The sequence below is a fragment of the Maniola hyperantus genome, chromosome 9, assembly GCF_902806685.2.
Source record: "Maniola hyperantus chromosome 9, iAphHyp1.2, whole genome shotgun sequence".
Classification (NCBI taxonomy): Eukaryota; Metazoa; Arthropoda; class Insecta; order Lepidoptera; family Nymphalidae; genus Maniola; species Maniola hyperantus.
Window position 1 is genome coordinate 14,704,995 of NC_048544.1, and position 19,471 is coordinate 14,724,465.

General features: G+C 37.3%; 4 protein-coding genes across 8 annotated transcripts in view; 2 read left to right on the forward strand and 2 right to left on the reverse strand.

Moving 5' to 3' along the window:
- Window positions 1-605: 605 nt before the first annotated feature.
- On the reverse strand, window positions 606-6,845 carry LOC117985431 (mitochondrial fission process protein 1). Its single transcript, XM_034972148.2, has 4 exons — window positions 6,446-6,845; window positions 5,584-5,711; window positions 4,322-4,419; window positions 606-2,307 (listed from the first exon to the last, which is right to left on the reverse strand). The coding sequence occupies exons 1-4, from the start codon at window positions 6,495-6,497 to the stop codon at window positions 2,130-2,132; spliced, it is 456 nt and encodes a 151-aa protein (XP_034828039.1). The 5' UTR covers window positions 6,498-6,845; the 3' UTR covers window positions 606-2,129.
- The window catches only part of Prestin (prestin), a 47,101-nt gene continuing 33,248 nt past the window's right edge, over window positions 5,619-19,471 (forward strand). Inside the window, exon 1 of one of the 4 annotated variants that reach the window (XM_034972140.2) lies at window positions 5,619-5,760. In XM_034972140.2, the coding sequence (XP_034828031.1) occupies window positions 5,720-5,760 (41 nt within the window). In that variant the 5' untranslated portion in view covers window positions 5,619-5,719. Of the gene's footprint in view, window positions 5,761-7,815; window positions 8,003-19,471 lie in introns of those variants that run through there. The other 3 variants (XM_069500893.1, XM_069500894.1, XM_069500895.1) reach the window with 3 other exon arrangements.
- LOC117985428 (uncharacterized) lies at window positions 12,609-14,765 on the forward strand. The gene is made up of 3 exons (XM_034972144.2): window positions 12,609-12,891; window positions 13,057-13,160; window positions 14,067-14,765. The coding sequence occupies exons 1-3, from the start codon at window positions 12,609-12,611 to the stop codon at window positions 14,682-14,684; spliced, it is 1,005 nt and encodes a 334-aa protein (XP_034828035.1). The 3' UTR covers window positions 14,685-14,765.
- On the reverse strand, window positions 13,159-15,415 carry LOC117985427 (uncharacterized). 2 transcript variants are annotated; one of them, XR_004673980.2, is made up of 3 exons: window positions 14,807-14,949; window positions 14,514-14,639; window positions 13,843-13,983 (listed from the first exon to the last, which is right to left on the reverse strand). XR_004673980.2 is itself a non-coding variant. In XM_034972143.2 (2 exons), exons 1-2 carry the CDS (start codon window positions 15,242-15,244, stop codon window positions 13,174-13,176), a joined length of 1,248 nt encoding a protein of 415 aa, XP_034828034.1. In that variant the 5' UTR covers window positions 15,245-15,415; the 3' UTR covers window positions 13,159-13,173. The 2 variants fall into 2 exon arrangements, 1 of the variants encoding a protein (XP_034828034.1); XM_034972143.2 differs by lacking the exon at window positions 14,514-14,639 and having other exon boundaries at window positions 13,159-13,983; window positions 14,807-15,415.

Below are 19,471 nucleotides of genomic sequence, written 5' to 3' on the forward strand. Positions count from 1 at the left end.
TTCTTCCTAAGTTTACATTAGGTAATAATACCTATGCTGTGACGTCGTACCTATGTACATTTATTGATATTGCAACATCCATTCAGGTGAAAGATAAGATAATTTACGTCTTATAAATTATTTTCCTTTATCTACTAACTAGCTTTTTCCCGCGACTTCGCGTAGAATTAGGTAGTAATTTTAATTCGACGGACACGACAGACAACGAAGTGATCCTATAAGGGTTCCTTTTTCCTTTTGAGGTACGGAACCCTAAAAAACCGACCAAGTGCGAGTCAGACTCGCGCTCTGAGGGTTCCCTACTAGTTGTATTTTGTCGACATTTTGCACGATAAATCAAAAACGATTTTGCATAAAAATAAATAAAAATCTGTTTTAGAATGTATATGTAAAGCCCTTTCAAATGATACCCCACTTGGTATAGTAAGTAATCTTACTTTGAAAGTTGAAAATACTAAGTAATTAGGCATTTGTCCATAAGCACATTTCAAATGCAGAAATGATTTTACAAATTGCCCTTGTCGGGAATCGAACCCGGAAGCTTTAACTTATAAGACCACAGTTCTCACCCAGCGGTGTCAAAAGGAAACGAAGAAAAAACTGGATTTTTATCAACAATATTTTAATAAACTATAGGTATATTTATGGCTATAAAGATATAATCAGCAATATCACATATCAACTAGAATATTGAATATTCAAATGAATACAAATTTCTGCAATTAAATTGCAAAGCATTTAATGTCTATTTGTATAGAATAGAGTTTTACTAAGGGCTGATGTTCCAACCACCATTAATTTGTGATTTTTTTTAAATTTATATTAGATGTGACGAAATATGTTTTGACCCTATAGATAGTTAATAGTTATTTGTGTGCAAAATCAGTTTGACGATTGAAAAATCTGTCCATAACAAAATCAGCCCATATGTCTTATTACTTTAATCAAATAAACAAAACAACTAATCTTAAAATGTCTTTTAAAAGTCCTTTATATAAACCACTAGCTGATGCCCGCGACTTCGTCCGCGTGGAATTAGGTTTTTTAAAAATCCAGTGGAACTCTTTTATTTTCCGGGATAAAAAGTAGCCTATGTCACTCTGCAGGTCTTTATCTATACCCATGCAAATCACGTCAATCCGTTGCACCGTTGCGACGTGATTGAAGGACAAACCAACAAACAAACACACTTTCGCATTTATAATAAGGGTACTGATTAACCGATGTGACCCAAACCGGTTTCATTAGAAAGACAATAATGCGAAGATTTTTTTTTTTGCGTAGCCTTTTTAGCGTTTTTTTAACACACCGGGTATCCGCTAGTAATTCTATAAAAAGCGAGTATTTTCAAGTTACACTAACAGATGGTATTACAGTGCGACAAGGCTATCTTGGCGCGTGGCGAAAATCGGAACTAACGTTGCCGTCAAGTGCCCCCTTTGTTCTTGTTTGAATATTCTAAGCCTTTCTTCTCCAACAGCGCCCCCCTGTCAATGTCATTCAAGTGCCAAGAGAGCCTTGTCGCACAGCGCATTGTATGTTGCTATGTACTTAATGCAGCTAGATTCCACTAGATGGCGTAACTTAATCGATATCTATGCTAACTATATCATATTTCTATTAACTAATGTCTTTTAAAATTGTATACATTTTATAAAATAAAATTACCCTATTTTCTCATAAAATATTCTTGCATAATAGATCTATTAATTATTATTATATCACAAAATGTGTAATAAGTTCTAAAAACAATATGGCATACACGTCATAATTTTCACACTGTATTATAGTTCGCGACAGGTCGAGATGGCAGTGGGGGTATGAGGTGAGACGCGAGGGGGGGGGGGGGGGGGGGGGGGGCACTAAATTTGACACAGTAAAAATGGCGAGTGAGAACTTAAAATTATGTTTCAGTTTAATTTACTTTAGAGATTATGTAACAGAATTACTCAGCAACATTTTCGTGCAAACAGTATGTACTACAATAAAACAAGAAATGACTGCACTGAGCGATTTCTATCATCATATTTAGATACTGTTTCTTGGGTAAGCAGTGGTTTTATGCCTATATGAGCTTCACGCCCCTGCCATGCCCCTTTCACATTGTAGCTATGTCCGTAAACCTGTCGTTACGTGTGGAACCACCTCCTATAAGTGACGTCCATGAGAAGAGAGACTCCCTTGTCTATGGGGTATACAATGATGGGTATAGAAGCCAGGCTGACTGCTACTGCGGCCACTTTCCTTGGGGCATGGGATATCTTGGGTACATTCTTCTCAAGATACCTTTGGGTGTAATGGCATATTCTGAAAAAAAAATTGAGTTTAAAAATTAAAACAAGATTTCTCAAAAAAAATATCACCACAGACTAACGTATAAACATATATTTTCTACTAAATACACGAATTACAATAATTATGTTTTAAGAAGAGATCTTTCATTTCTTTAATTTTGTTTGTTATAATCGCCATTTTTTTTAACTGTATAGGCATGCGCTTGACTGCAATTATACTAAATATATAAAAGGAAAAGGTGACTGACTGATTGACTGATCTATTAACGCACAGCTCAACCTACTGGACGGATCGGGCTGCAATTTGGCATGCAGATAGGTATTATGACGTAGGCATCCGCTAAGCAAGGATTTTTGAAAATTCAACCCCTAAGGGGGTGAAATAGGGGTTTGAAATTTGTGTAGTCCACGCGGACGAAGTCGCGAGCATAAGCTAGTACTAAATATTAGGTGCTGATGCAGCTCAAGGTGGTATTGCCTAAAACGCACAAAACTCCAAAAAGTTAGAGGTACACAATTATAGGTCGAGATGGCAATCACGGTGGGATCGCACCGCACACCCGCACAGTCCCCGCGCTAACCCGGTGCGGACGTCCACACCGGAGGTGTGCGGGGTGTCCCCCCGCTTCATACCCCGATTGCTATCTCAACCTGTCGCGTACTATTATTATTATTTATTTATTATTTAATTAGAACGGCCATAAAGCCAATTACACTAATTAAAATACGAGTACAAACTAACATAAACATACTTACAAAAATTAACAACTTAAAATTATAAATTTTAAAAAGCAAAATTATAAATTTTCACAAAAGTGCAAGATCTGACCCATGAGGTCAGCCCATTTGTCAGCAAATATGTCACAGCGAGGGGACTCCTTCAGCAGTGCGTTGAGCGCAGCCAAAGTGCGCGGTATGGGTGACCAGCTAGGTGATTCTCTTAATCAGTGTCTAACACTAAATGATAGCCACCGAGGTTGGTTAGTTCTACATTGCTGCTTCACTGGGTGATATTAAAATATTTTTTCGTAGAAAACCTTCGACGGATTAAAAAATGAGCTCCGTGCCTATCATCCAGTGTTAGAAACTGAATTAGCGAATCACCCTGCTGGAACGCGCTACCGTGCGACTAAACGGACTTACAAAAAATTTGGAGCGGTGGCGGAGATAGCTGTAATTAGAGGGTGCATAAACGCAGCAGAGCTTGTTGTGTAGTTCAGAGCAGTCAATCACACCCCTAAGAATCTTGCAAATTGTACCAATTTGGTCGCAGTCTCTTCGGGTTTTGAGCGAGTGGAAACCCAAGTGCCCTTGGAGTGTGGGATACATAAATGGGTAATACCCGTGCAATTTTTTATATAAATACCTTACTATACGTGCTCGGGATCGAATCCCAGACCCCGGCCGGTGTAGGTTATGTGACCAGACGACATAATATAGCCTACTTGGAGTAGAACCCTAACAAACAATAGTAGATACCTATGATACAAGTATAACCCAAAGTAAATGCCCAAAACAGTTGCCTGTTACTTTAAAATAGCAATTTTACTTACCAAAGAAAAAGCTATACAAAATATAATACATGAATCAAAATATGAGCGTCTTATAAACTATTCATAGCATAATACTAGCTTATGTTCGCCACTTTAGCCACATGGAGTACACAAATTACAAAATTCCTATTTTACCCCCTTAGGGTTTGAATTTTCAAAAATCCTTAGATGTCTACATCATAATACTGTGGGAACTCTTTGATTTTTCGGGATAAAAAGTAGCCTATGTCACTCTCCACGTTTTAAACTATACCCATGCAAAAAATCACCTTGATCCGTTGCTCCAATATGACGTGATTGAAGGACAAATCAACAAACAAACACACTTTCGCATTTATAATATGAAGTAGTGATGGTAATTCAGTATTGCTATATAGGCATGCTCTTGACTGCAATCACATCTAATAGTAGGTGACAATGCAGCCCACGGTGAAGAATCACTCTTCTTTTGTTTTTTTTTTTAAAATAGCCTACCTGTTTATAACTAGACCTGGTACTGCCACTGAAGCCAACGTCTGCCAAATAAGTGCATCACCAGTTTCCACAAAAACTTTCTTTGGTCCACCACCTTTCTGCAAATAAATTAAACAATCGATTGTTGTTTTTAAAAAAAAAAAGAATATTAGCCATTTCCCTTTAAATTCCCCTTTCGGCTTTCCTCTCCAATTAAGCGTGAAGCTTGTGCTAGGAGTAGGTACAGCAATAGTGCAACGGGTGGGATTTGAACCGGCGACCTTTCGGTTTTCAGTCCGCTCCTTTAACCGTTGAGCTATATATTGAGCTTAATAACTATAATGAAAACCTAGATTTTTTATCATGCACACCTATGAGAAAACTTTACATGCAAATTCCGCATAAATACCAGTTACAAAGGGTATAATAAGTAATTAGAGTAAATATTCCATACAGTATATCTGTAGGTATGGCTAAATACAGTAACACATGTGCAGTGCAGTAAAGTATATTGTAAAATGAATAAGCATGATAAAAAAAACTAAATTAACTATACTATAATTAGGCGTTGCTTGAAGTAGGTAGGTATTGAAAGTAAAACCTTGGAAAGTTTTCTGGTGGGACGCTTCGGCCGTGGCCACCCTACCGGTAAAGCCATGCTGCCAAGCGATTTAGCATTCTGATACGATGCAGCGTAGAAACCAAATGAGGGTTTTAAAAAAACTGCCATACTCCTTCGAGGTTAGCCTGCTTCCATCTTAGACTGCATCATCACTTGCCACCAGATGAGATTGCAAGTCAAGGGCTAAGTTGTGTCAAAATAAAATGAAGAAGGTGACAATAAACTTAGCTGTTTTTTTTTACCCTTTTCTTTTTTAGGGTTCCGTACCTCAAAAGGAAAAACGGAACCCTTATAGGATAACTTTGTTGTCTGTCTGTCAGTCTGTCCGTCTGTCTGTCAAGAAACCTACAGGGTACTTCCTGTTGACCTAGAATCATGAAATTTGGCAGGTAGGTAGATCTTATAGCTGACATTTGGGGAAAAATCTGAAAAATAAATTGTGGTCATGAACTAATGATTGTATTTTCAATTTTCTATGTAAGTTAACTATATCAAGTGGGGTATCATATGAAGGTCTTCACCTGTGCATTCTAAAACAGATTTTTATTTATTTTTATGTATCATACTTTTTGAATTATCCTGCAAAATGTCGAAAAAATACGACTGTAGTACGGAACCCTCATTGCGCGAGCCTGACTCGCACTTGGCCGGTTTTTCTTACCCTAAACATCTTCCAACTCTTGTCCCCAGTGTCTGCCAGGACGTATGCGAAGGCCATACCGTACGTGGCTCTCACCAGCTTGACTGGCACCACCGGACGGAAGGACTCGCCCACCTCATTGGAGTAACCTGCGACCATGGATCTGTTCAGCGACCACTACATTATCAGGGATGAGGGGTGAGTGACCTAAACTTTTTTAAATTTCCACTTGTACTCTTTAGGAGAACATACTGGGAGTGCAATTTTAGCACTGTAAGAAACTATTTGGATATTGGTACTGAATCTGAAGTCTGAACACAACTAAATTTTAGAGTATTCGCATCCTCTTCTTACTAATGTAACATGAAAAGGACAGACACAGTTTGACAGTTGTAAATTTAATTTACAGCTGTTACACCTCGTGATTTTAGCTGCCTCTGCACTAAAATTTTGAGTCTTTAAATGTAAAATTCATGTTCCGTCCCGTTTTAGCAATATTAGAAAGAAAAAGATGCAGACACTCTAAGTTAAGAGAAAGACAACAGAATCGGCGCCATTGTTCAGAATACCTATTAAGCTAGTGGACAGTCACTGTTTTAAAATGTAGTCACTTGGAGTAGCGCAAGAAATATTGTACAACAATCTTTTCAGCTTTTCTGGCCCCAGATTGTAGAACTTCGCGCCTATATCATATTTTGTTTGCCGAGTCGTTGCGAGCTGCTAGCTTTGCATTTGAGTGTCGCGATGTGAGTCTACGATATTTTTAAAAACCTAAATAAAAGGGGACGAAGTCGCAGACATTAACAGCTAGTAAGCTATTAACTATAAAGTACATGCGTTCGATACAAACTATTAAGTAAATAATAATTAATTTTGTTCTTACCAATAAATCGTACCCAGGTGTCGCGAAACAAGTCCTTTTCACATTCAGTCATTGCGATGAAATTCAATGACTGCGTTGGTAAGATTCGTACACTCTTAGAAGTCTAGATGTAGCAGCGTCCAGCACACACAGTTAACCTATTATACATTAGGACTAAAATTGGGCTAGATTATTTACGGAAAACTTTCATAGCTAGGAATGGTTAGGTAACAAGCAAAGTCAACATTTGGATCTTCAAGTACGAGAACTAAAGTAACATAACAGCTAAAGGCACGGTAGCGGTAGGTAGGTAGGTACGGAGCAGTAGTTGAACAAATTTTAACTCAGATCAGTGTTATTTGATTAAAATATAATTGCAATAAAATTAAGACTCGCGCTCAATTTTCATTTTTCACTTTTCAGTGACATTACATTGAAATGACATTTTAAAGCTTGAATTTGACATAAAGAATGGCTGAAATGTTGCTAGGCTTTCAAAATTCCTACCAATATAGATATAATTTTTACTAGATGTGCCCATGACTTCTCCATATTGTGGACTTAGATTTTTTTTATATTCTGTGAATCAGAATACATAATACAGATTCAGAATACGTAACACAGGTACAGAAGGTTCACTCCGCAAAATCATTTAGATAATTAGCAAACTTTTGCTTCAACACAATAAAGTGCAATTCAGGTCCGCTATATTAACCTAATATTATCCAACAAAACGTTACTTTTCCAAATTTTAAATATAAATAATATAATAGCTAATACACTTAAAAATATAATGAATTCAGCAATCAATAACCTGAGGTATATAGGTTTCATATATTTTAAAAGAAAAATGCTAAAAATATTCCATATCAAAGCTTATATTTGTTTTCATTGATTTCTCTAGAGTTTTCTATAATGGAAAAGTAACTTTTTTTTCGCTCACTTCTCAAATAGACAGAAAATAGAGTTACAGAAATACAGACTGACTTACTTTCGCGTTTATAATATTAGTATGGAACATGGTATGGTGTAAAAGTACCTATTACACTATAATTGTGCATCAGGGGGAACGGCAGTGCCCCCGCCAAGACGAGCCAAACTAAAGGACGGGGCAATACGTACCTTTTCTCGTTAGCGTTTCGTCGTTTTTTCAAGCAGTCATAGCTTCGATCTGGATGACGCTAGAAAGCTAAAATTTTCAGGATATTATTTTATCGAATGTGTCTCAATCTTAAAAAAAGGTTTTTCAGTGTAATGGTACAATTTAAATCACGATTACCGACCATGTTGGTAGAAATTTACACGATCACATGATCTGTCACTGTCACGATCTCATTCACCACAGTGTCACGATCAGCTGTTAGTTCATTCAACCTTCACTACGCTTCAATGTCTTTCAATAATTTGACAAGTTGTGATGTGATAGTGATGTGTTTAGGTTATGTTTTTAGTATAAAATGTTGTTAATTGTGGAAAATAATGGAAAATAGAGTAACTATTACGTGAAAATTACCTGTACGTACAAGGAATTCGAACAGTTGATAGTGTTCGAAAAGTAAAACATGTGAAATTCCCTTTGTAAGTTACGCAAATAGGCAATTGTTTTTATAATTAACACCTAACCTTTTGATGAAATAATTTTTATTACACACGTACACAAGAACATAATATTTTATTTTAAAAATTATATTAATTTTTTTGAGATAGCTTAACTTATAAGCCTTTTACTTGTATAAAAGTATTGATATTATTATTGTTTGTCTGTCATTTTTAGTGATGTGCGTACTTAGGTACGTAAGATATCGATATTTAAAACTTGCTGGATGAAATAATTTCCCCGCGATAAATATTCATGTTGTTACTCGAAGGTTGTTGATTGAGTTACAGACTTGACATATATACATTTATTTATTTTTAGGGTTCCTGTTGTCTGTCTGTCTGTCTATCAAGAAACCTACAGGGTACTTCCCGTTGACCTAGAATCATGAAATTTGGCAGGTAGGTAGATCTTATAGCTGACATTTGGTGAAAAATCTGAAAACCGTGAATTTAGGGTTAGATCACACAAAAAAAATTAAATTGTGGTCATGAACTAATAATTAGTATTTTCAACTTTCGAAGTGAGTGACTATATCAAGTGGGGTATCATATGAAAGGTCTTCACCTGTACATTCTAAAACAGGTTTTTATTTATTTTTATGCATCATAGTTTTTGAATTATCGTGCAAAATGTGGAAAAAATACGCCTGCAGTACGGAACCCTCATTGCACGAGCCTGACTCGCACTTGGCCGGTTTTTTTCTTATGAACTCACCTAAGGAATCACTACCCCTATTATAAATGTTAAAGTGTGTTTGTTTGTTGGTTTGTCCTTCAATCACGTCGCAACAGAGCAACAGATCGACGTGATTTTTTGCATGGGTATAGTTTCAGACCTGGAGAGGGTTTCGCATTTATATTATTAGTATGGATAGTATGGATTATTATTTGTTCACAAAATAGTCACTATTCTCAAGGGTATTTTTTTTAACGTTTGTGAAATTATGCATAATTTTCTTTGACCGACATACAATTCCATGACGACGTGTCTTAAGTTGAGTTACAACTTCGAGTAAATAAAAAAAACTTGTATTTTCCTTATGGATTTCGCTAAATATGGTTGCGGTGTAACTGAAATCTGGATAGATACAATACGTTTTGATATAACAACAAGTATGTAAACCTGCCTAATTTCATGATTCTAGGTCAATGGGAAGTACCCTGTAGGTTTCTTGACAGACAGACAGACGAAGTGATCCTATAAGGGTACCTTTTTTCGTTTTGAGGTATGGAATCCTAAAAAATTGGGAAATTCAAGAACCAGTGTATTTTTAACGGCGCGCGGCGGCCTACGATTATTTTCCTCACGATGTTTTATTTAGTTACTTAAACGCACATAGGCGCATCTCCGAAGAACCCTGGACCCTCCCAAATAGCAGGCCGAAATCTTAACACAAATAGGTACCAGAATTATTATTTATCATAGTGTAGATATAAAATTCAAAGTCCTGACTGACTGACTGACATATATATCAACGCACAGCCTAAAGCGCTGGTCCTAGAGACATGAAACTTTGAGGGTGTGTTCTTTGTAAAGAGTAGGTATCCACTGAGAAATGATTTTTTGAAATTCCACCCCTAAGTGGGTTAAATGGGGGATGGAAGTTTGTATGAAACTCGGTCATTTTTGAACTTACATTGATGAAAATTGGTACTTAAGCTTTAGGTTAAAAATAAAAAATACGTATTTCATGATTTTTGAAAATTCTACTACCAAGGGGGTTCAATAGGGGATGAAAGTTCATATGAAAGTCCGTCATTTTTCAAGTTATTTGCATGAAAATTGGTATTTGGATTTTCAGTTACAAATAAAGAAATAACTACATGTTCCAGGATTTTTAGAAATTCGACCCCCACCTCGATTTTCTAAATTCCACCCGAGCGAAGCCGGGACGCGTCAGCTAGTTTATCATAGTGTAGATTACAGACTAGACTACAGAATTGAAAGAGGATTAACCTTTCATCTCTGCATTTCGAATCTCGAGCTATCACTATCAGCAACATTTCATGATATCAAGTTGCAACATACGAGTAGGAATGATCTGTTATCAAACGTCAACCGACAGTGAACACGCACCCTGCACGTTCTATCTCATACCAACTATGACTACCCATATTATAATGAATGCGAAAGTATGTTCGTTTGTTGGTTTGTCCTTCAATTACGTCGCAACGGTGCAACGGATTGACCTGATTTTTTGTATGGGTAATGGGTATAGATAAAAAACTGGAGAGTGACATACATAGGTCATAGGCTACTTTTCATCAATCAAAGAGTTTTTATTTTTTTATTTTTTATTCAGATACAAGTTAGCCCTTGACTGCAATCTCACCTGATGGTAAGTGATGATGCAGTCTAAGATGATAGCGGGCTAACCTGGAAGGGGTATGGCAGTTTTTATTAAACCCATACCCCTTTGGTTTCTACACGGCATCGTACCGGAACGCTAAATCGCTTGGCGGCACGGCTTTGCCGGGCGTTCCCATGGGATTTTTAAAAACCTAATTCCACGCGGACGAAGTCGCACCTGTACATTCTAAAACAGATTTTTATTTATTTTTATGCATCATAGTTTTTGAATTATCGTGCAAAATGTCGAAAAAATACGACTGTAGTACGGAACCCTCATTGCGCGAGCCTGACTCGCACTTGGCCGGTTTTTTTGCACGGATATAGTTGAAGTCCTGGAAACTGATATAGGATTCATCCCGGAAAATCAAAGACTTTATAACCCACAGGATTTAAAAAAACTAAATCCACTCGGAGGAAGTCACAGGCATCAACTAGTACATAATAATATGGTTACTGAGAAAAGTTGTTGGGGCAATCAGATCTAATCTAAATAAGAAAACTCAGAGTCACTCAGCGGGCGATGGAAAGAGCTATCCGAGTTTCTCTACGTGATCAAATCAGAAATGAGAAGATCCGTAGAAGAACTAGAGTAACCGACATAACTCAACGAGTTACGATATTGAAGTGGCAAAAGGCAGCACACAGTTCGTAGAAACGTTGGGCGCAAGCTGCTGGAACAGCACCCTCCTCCATCACTCTAGATGGACAGATTATGATATCAAACAAGTCGCAGGGAGCCGCTGAATTCAGGCGGTGATAGCCCATAGAAAAAAGTAGCCAAATGACTCAATTTTCTCGACTTTTGCGACTTTGTCTTATCACTAAAATATTACATTTTTGTTTGCGTACACATTTAAAGTATTAAGCTGAGTTTATGGTTCTGCAGTAATGTAGTGGTTTGAATATCTTATGTATTTTGTACATCATCATCATCATATACTATACTTTAGTTTTCTTTTGTTTACTTAAACGTAAAGTTTGTCGTTAAAATGCGCAAGAGGCGCAAAGTGCATTTCATTCGACCTTGTTACGCGCGAATTGACAATGAAATCTTACCTCCAGTAGGTAGGTACGTTAGTACTATTATTATATTATATTCTGTGCCTCCAGAATGTCTAAAGTGCCGGTTAAATCACGTCGCGCGTCGCTTACGCGTTTCTCTGAGTAGGATTCTGCGAAGTAAGAAATACTAAAGCATGTGCCTACTTTGTGATGAAAATGATTTCGTTATAAGATTATCAACTATTATCAGCGTTGATTGTTGATCTCCAGTGTCTCTTCTGAGCACGGCCCACGGGTCTCCTTTCAGAATGAGAAGGGTTTGGCCATAGTCCACCATGCGGGCCAAATTTGAGAACATAATGGAGAACTCTCAGGCAAGCAGGTTTCCTCACGAAGTTTTCCTTCACCGTTAAAGCGAGTGACATTTAATAAGACTGCGAAAAGTTAGAGGTGCGTGCCCGGGATCGAACCCGGACGTAATTACCACTATATTTTTATGAATGTATGTATTTTTAACCGACTTCAAAAAAAGGAGGAGGTTCTCAATTCGTCGGAATCTTTTTTTTATTTTTTTTTATTTTCTATGTATGGTCCCCGATTACTCGAAGACGCCTGGACCGATTTTGAAAATTATTTTTTTGTTTGAAAGGGTATACTTCAAAGTTGGTCCCATTTAAATTTGGTGAAGATCTGATGAACATCTTCGAAGATAGATACTGGAACTCCTCAACGGATAAGAGTAAATTGCTCGCGATCAGTGTAATAGCTTAGTAAACAGTAGATTTTTAACCAGTCATAGCATAATTCCATGGGGCCACTAAAAATTGTGAAATAAATTTTTTTTACAAAAAAAATAAAAACCGACTTCGATACACAAACACTAAAAATTTAAAAATAATTTAATTTATTACCGAATATATTATGTATACAAGAGTTAATATAGTTCCATAATAATATTTTTTGGGGTCGGTGCCAATGAGGTGCCATTGTGGAGTCTCATAAAAATATGAAGTCTAGACGATTCGCGCAGCTAAAGCTAATTAGCCGGGTCCACACCGGACGATCCATCGCGCTCCGATCGCGCGCGGCAGCAGCGCGATCCAAAGATGCAGGCGGTGTGGACGTGCCGCGCGCGATCCATGCGCACGTATTGGAGCGCGCGCTCCCTACCTCGCGCGATCCGTGTGCGGTCGGTTTTTGTGCCAGCCTCAAAGGTGCCTCAGTTGCGTGATGCGCGCGGTGTGGACGGTTGTGTTGGTTCGCGCGATCCACCTCGCCATGGACATCTCAGAAAGTCGCCGTTTGATATCGCTTTATAAAGAATTTAAATGTTTATGGGATCCCAAAGATTCTAATTACACCAATAGAGGTGTTAGAGATGATGCTTGGTGTCAGATTTCTCGTGAAATGGGGAATAAGTCGATCGAGAACCTAAAGAAAAAAATGCGATCTCTGGCGGGAGGCTACAGAAGGGAGAAACACAGAGAGAAGCAAAGCCGTATAACTGGATCCGGTAAGAAAACAAAGCTACTTTTTATCTGTAGGTATTAAAATTATATATTTTATTATAAGTAATTACATCATAATATTTACTGTGGATTTCACGTGATTTCGCTTTTTACATTTAAGCTGTTAGAAATACACGTGGTTATTTTAATGAGTAACTTGTTTATTTCAGGTGCTCAAGATACATATAAATCAAAGTGGTTTGCGTATGATGACTTCGACTTTATGGCGGATAAAAATGAACCCGGAACCACACGCGATACATTGGAACATATTGTGAGCTATTAGTTTACTGATATTCATTTTGCCAAACTATTGTATGGTTTGTAACAAAGTGTCTTGCTAAGTGGGACCGTATTGTAGTGGCATTTTCTGTTGCTCTTCTTGGTACGACGGCCATCGGTTGTAGCGATTGTGATGGCGGTTCATTTCGCCAGCTTCCAGGTATTACATCTCCATTCTCCTGTACTGTATCAAACGTTCCTGGCGATATAAAGTTAGGATTACTGCGTAAGTAGTTATATAGATGAACCGTTGCCAGCACGACTTTAGTCGCAGTTTCTGGTTCCAAAAGCATAGGTTTACGCAGGACTCTGTAGACAGAACTAAGTACTCCAAACGCGTTTTCAACTACTCTACGTGCTCTTGACAGTCGGTAGTTGAAAATTCTTTCACAAGAACCCCTTTCCCGTGTACCATCGTATGGTTTCATAGTATAATCATTAAGCTGAAAAGCTTTATCACCTAGTATATAATAGGGTACCTCAATTTTATAGGGAACTTGCAATATCTCCGGTGGAGGAATATTTAGCTCTTTTTTTTCAAGTTTTTTATATAAATTTGTGCTTTTGAACACGCCTCCATCTGATATTCTGCCTTTAGTCCCAACATTCACATACAGGAACCTATAATTTGCATCTACTAATGCAAAAAGAACAATACTAGGAAATAATTTGTAATTATCAAAGTCGTTGCCACTATTAAAAGGCGATTGTATAGCGACGTGTTTGCCGTCCATCGCTCCTATCACGTGTGGGAAATTCCACTTATTCTCGAATTGCTGAGAAACTGTACGCCATTCTTCTTTAGTTGACGGCACCTGAAAATAAAGGAGATCTTAATTATAATATAAAGCTGAAAATAAGAATAAGCAGTAAATAGTAATAATAATTGTTGTTACAGGTAGAATCTGATACGACTGATGGGGAACTTGAAGTTAATACTACAGTGAGCGAAAACGAGAACAGTAACATTACTAGTGACACACAACCGGAGAGAGCCAACCACCACACAGATCAGAGTAGAGAGCAGAATGATCAGAATGCACAATCCAGTGTCCAAACAACAAACAAAAGAACAAAAAAAAGAAAGAAAACTACTTCTAATAATGCAGATGACATATCAGATGAAACTCTTTCAGAGGCTTTCCAACTTCTGCAACAATGTGCTCAGCCACCACAACCGGAAACTGATTCTTACATTGCTTTCGGGCAGTATATATCTACTGAATTGCGGAAATATGATGCAGTAACATTAGTTAATGTCAAAAATGCTATATGCCAAGTTATTTTTCAAGCTGACACAGGAAGATATGGGGATAGCAATTATGGATATTACACTAATTCATACCCTGGCACACCAATAGCATCCACTTCATCACAGTCCCAGTCTCTACAACCTCAAAATTATCCAGCTCCAATTCCACAGACATCACCGTCTGCTCATCTAGCCTCCAATTCATCGCAGTCCCAGTTTCTGAAACCTCAGGATTATTCACTTCCACAGTCACCACCGAATTAAATAAGTACCTACCTATATCATGTTTTCAAAAAATAATTAATAATTGTAAACATGTTACTTCTTTAAATTATGATTGTAATACACTACTTTTTTATTGAGTAATAAAGTATGGTTTTACTTACCTTTACATAATCATTTAACAGGTCAATGATGGCTTCACAAACTTCAGGAATAATTATCGATATAGACTGTTTGGAAATGCGGAACAGATACTGCAAACTGACGTACGAATCTCCAGTTGCTAAAAATCTCAATGTTAGTAATAATCTTTCCTTCACAGTAATGGCATCTCTATAATTTGTATCATTCTTTCTTAGCTTGTTATTTAATAATGAACACAATATCTCAAATTGATTAGCATTCATTCTTGCAAAATTGTGTTCAACTTTATCTGACACTAACTCTGCGTACAGCTGAGTCCCAGATTCCAAGCGATTTTTGTAAATTTGTTTCACCCAAAACCGTCGTTTTCTTTTTTGTGATTTTTTGCGCAAGCATTTAAGCAAAATAAAAGTTACTGCTGCAACGGCAAGACGCCGCCGTTGTACGTGTGACTCCATATCGTACAAGAGTTAGACTGGCTGAATCACGGATCGCCTTAGGATCGCTTGGAGCGCATATTTGGGATCGCAAGTTTCCAAGAGTGGATCGGCATAACACGATCCACGATCCACGCTCCGCGATCCTGGATCGCGGATCGCGGGATCGATGGATCGTCCGGTGTGGACCCGGCTATTGGCACCGGCACCAAAAAGTATTATTATGGAACTATATTAACTCTTGTATACATAATATATTCGGTAATAAATTAAATTATTTTTCAATTTTTAGTGTTTGTGTATCGAAGTCGGTTTTTATTTTTTTTGTAATATTAATCATACTACTTTGTGATGAAATGATTTCGTTATAAGATTAAGTGATTATGCTATTATCAACGTTGATAGTTGATCTCCATGATGTCTTTAACACTTCAGTGTGTACTTGTCAGTTTTATCGTCCAGTCTTGTTTGAGTGATATCTCAAGTATTTTGTGTTGCAATTTACTTTAACAATTCTGTTGAATTCGTTACTCTAAACGTTGGATGGTAATGACTTGTTCGGTTAACTACTCATTTTATACTTATTTTACTGTATTGTTCAAATTCAAGTACTCTTATTCAAACTAGCTGATGCCCGTGACTTCGTCCGCGTGGAATTAGGTTTTTTAAAAAATCCCGTGGGAGCTCTTTGATTTTCCGGAATAAAAAGTAGCCTATGTCTCTGCACTCTCCAGATCCTTTGCTCCGTTGCGACGTGATTGAAGGATAAACCAACAAATCAATAAACCAACAAACAAACACACTTTCGCATTTATTACAAGGGTAGGTACTGATTATTATTTAAAACTGTTTCAAATATATACTAGCTTTATAAATCTGTTTTTCATTAGCTGAGTTAAAAGACAAGTCGCTTTCCACATTGGAGCTTTGTACGATTGTTGTTGTCACTTGCGTATTTGTAATCTCTGTTTTGAAAACTGTTTATTCATCTTTTAAATGACATAATGTAGGTATTTCTACACAGGTTTTGTTACTTTCAGTTTTTTTTTTTTACAAAAAATCCGTTTAACTAATTAACGGTTTAAAGGTGACAAACAGACAAATACTTTCGAATTCATAATATCGGATTAAAGTAGATAACACTTGAAGTTGCCAAGGTTAATACTTTAATTGATGATACGGCTCGCACTTGACCTCCATCTCAAACTCATGGTCGTCTCAAGTCGTAGTACCTATCTAATTAGTAAGTAATGATGCGTTAATGATAACACTAATCTTAACCATTTTTAGGATTCCGTACAAAAATATAACCTACATAAAAGGTAACCGCTAAGCTTCGTGTTTCGTCATTCGGTCGTAGCTACTTATTTATTAGTTTCCTCACTCTAGTTCACTCTGGTAGTACACCAGTGTGAACTAGGGTGAGGAAACTCTCGGTATGATCCTGAATCGACATCTATTATCAGGCTAGGGGTGATGTGAAATCAAAGATACCTAGTTGTTTCATAGACTGCCTAGCGTCAAATGTAGGTAACATTTGACGCCTGCCAGAGTACGGGAAGCCTCGGCGTTTTGTTACAAGTTTCGTATCTGTCGTGAACTGTTTATACGACCCACTGGACGTAAGCTACGTGTACAACAGAATTATCGCCTCGCCTCGCCTCAACCAACCTCTGATTGGTTGACTATTCGCTACAAATTACAATGCCTTGTTGCATCAAGAATCGCACAAATTCAGCCAATCACAACAATTGAGATTCTAATAATGATTAATGCAGGTCTCACAGCTACTATAGGTCGATTTCGTAAAACCTGCATCGTACTAATTTTGACAGCTTTTTTTAAAAAAGAATATTAGCCAAGTTTATTATGCTGACTAATATGCCCCTTTCCCCTCCAACTAAACGTAAAGCTTGTGCTAGGAGTAGGTACGACAATAGTGCAACGGGGTGGGGTTTGAGCCGGCGACCTTCCGGATTTCAGTTATCTTCTTTAACCGTTGAGCTATGGAGGCATTGAACATGTTTTTTTAAATAGCCCTTTCTATAGTACTAATTTTGTTTTAATGGAATAAGGCTGATGCAAATTAATCGTGTTAAACTATAAAACCCTTATTAATAAAAAATGCTTACTTCAAGCATTATCCTAAGCTACACTTGGACTAGTTACTTCCAGGACCAACGTAGTATTAGCTTCGTTTTAACAATCTTATTAATAAACATGGAATAAGCCCGATTTAACAATGCCAGCCTTACTTCAGAATGACAGCGTGCACGTGTAGCAGCCCCTTTATTAAAAAGTAAAAGAGAGAGTCAGCGAACGAACTGAATGCTGTGTGTGACAGTGACAGACGATATAGACCAGCGGACCTATAACTGTGACAGTATTTCTTGTTGACATTGACTTCACAGCTGATAACTTGCACCGCCATTTTTGTTTGGGAATTTGGAAGTATTGATGGCAATTAATTACTCAGAAAACGCTGCAGTTTCACTTTATATTATCAATGAAATAATCTGAATTGATCTTGTAGGTAAGCACATTTCTAATTTGCGTTACAAACTTATGATATGAAAACACAAATATCATTAATCAAAAATAATTTTATTGATTATTATCATACACAACAAACATAAACGCTATGGCTGATGGTCAAAATATGCATACTTAGTGCGTAGATTATGCTTAGTCAGTCGTTAAACCATGTGGCACCGAGGAGTAAATTTTACACCGAGAGTAGAGTCGCATTATTTTACTTCCTCCTTACTCTATGTTTATTAATACGAAATGTAGCTACTGCAGACTTACAACTTGGAATAAAGTTAATACCGCTCTAGTCTATGTTTATTAATAAGAGTGTAAAAGTTAAACTCGGATACAGTGTGAGAGCTCTCATAGATAGTAGAAGAGTCGGGATCGTTCGTGCCTTCTCTTATGTGTTTGCTCGCACGTCCGAATTTCTTACGAAAACGCGTGCAAAAGAGCGCGACCTATTTATATGTTTCCTTCTAAGACACGGAACCCCGTTGCGCGGGTCTGGTTCGCACTTGGCCGGTTTTATTTTTCCTTATGCAAATAAAGAGTTCTTCCTAGTTTATTTGCGATACCATACCTGTCTCGTCATTTGGTGTTTGTTTAAATAATTCTATGTTTTCTTAAACGGTTTTCGCACTAGGCACTAATTTCTCGGTAAGTTTACAAGGTCTTATAAATAGTCGGTCTTGAATCCTTGTGATCGACAGCCGTGTACTTAACAATACCTTATGTATATAATAATATAATATTATCCTTATTTCTATAGCTGAGTCAGTGTTTTGTATTTTTCCCTTATCACTGTCCAATGACGTTTAATTCGAGGGTTTTCAAAAAGTGATTTAAAGTTAGTGTGTCTTAGATTTTGGGTGAATTTCTTCTAATTACCATGACTAATGGTGTTTGTGATGCTGATGTGAAATCGAGTGTTTCAGTTTCCCAATGATTTATGTAGGTAGCCAGTAGGTACCTATATGTATTAATTCATGTGTGAAAAAATGAAAATAGTTATAGTTGAAGCCTTGACAGACGACACCTACGATGGCTTTATTTTTTGGGGAAATTTCTTCTAATTACAATGACATGTTATAAGTAATAATTATTATTAAATACTTGCTTTAACGCTGAAGGATAACATCGTGAGGAAACCTGCATGCCTGAGAGTTCTCCATAATGTTCTCAAAGGTGTGTGAGGGGGGGGGGGGGGGGTTTGGCCCCACACACCCGCACGTCACCCGCGCTGTCCCGCACCGTGTTAGCGCGATTCCCTGATTGCCATCTCGACCTGTCGCGTTATAGGTACTGGAGGACCGGTAGGTTCTTAAAAATAATCTTGTTTAAATTTTAAAGCCAGTAAATAACTCAAAAAAAAAAATACCGAGCTTGTAAATCTTATGTAACTTTGTACACTATTTAAGGATATTTGCCTGCAAGACTTTGTAAGATTTCCTAAGTAGAGATTATAGTCTTAGCTATGTTAACAATAATATTCTATACTATTCTAGATTTCAGAATCGTGATAAATATTTTAGTTGTGACTAAGATAAAATACCTATGCGATAATATTGCCTTAAAAATTCTTTGTAAGACCTAAAGCAGAGGTACGACAAAAATTAGTGAGACAAAAATGTCGGTATAGTGCGCGCTAAAGAAGTAGTCCAATGTGAAGTTGCAACGTGGTGGTTTTGCGCAGTTCATAGGTAGATAGACTGGATT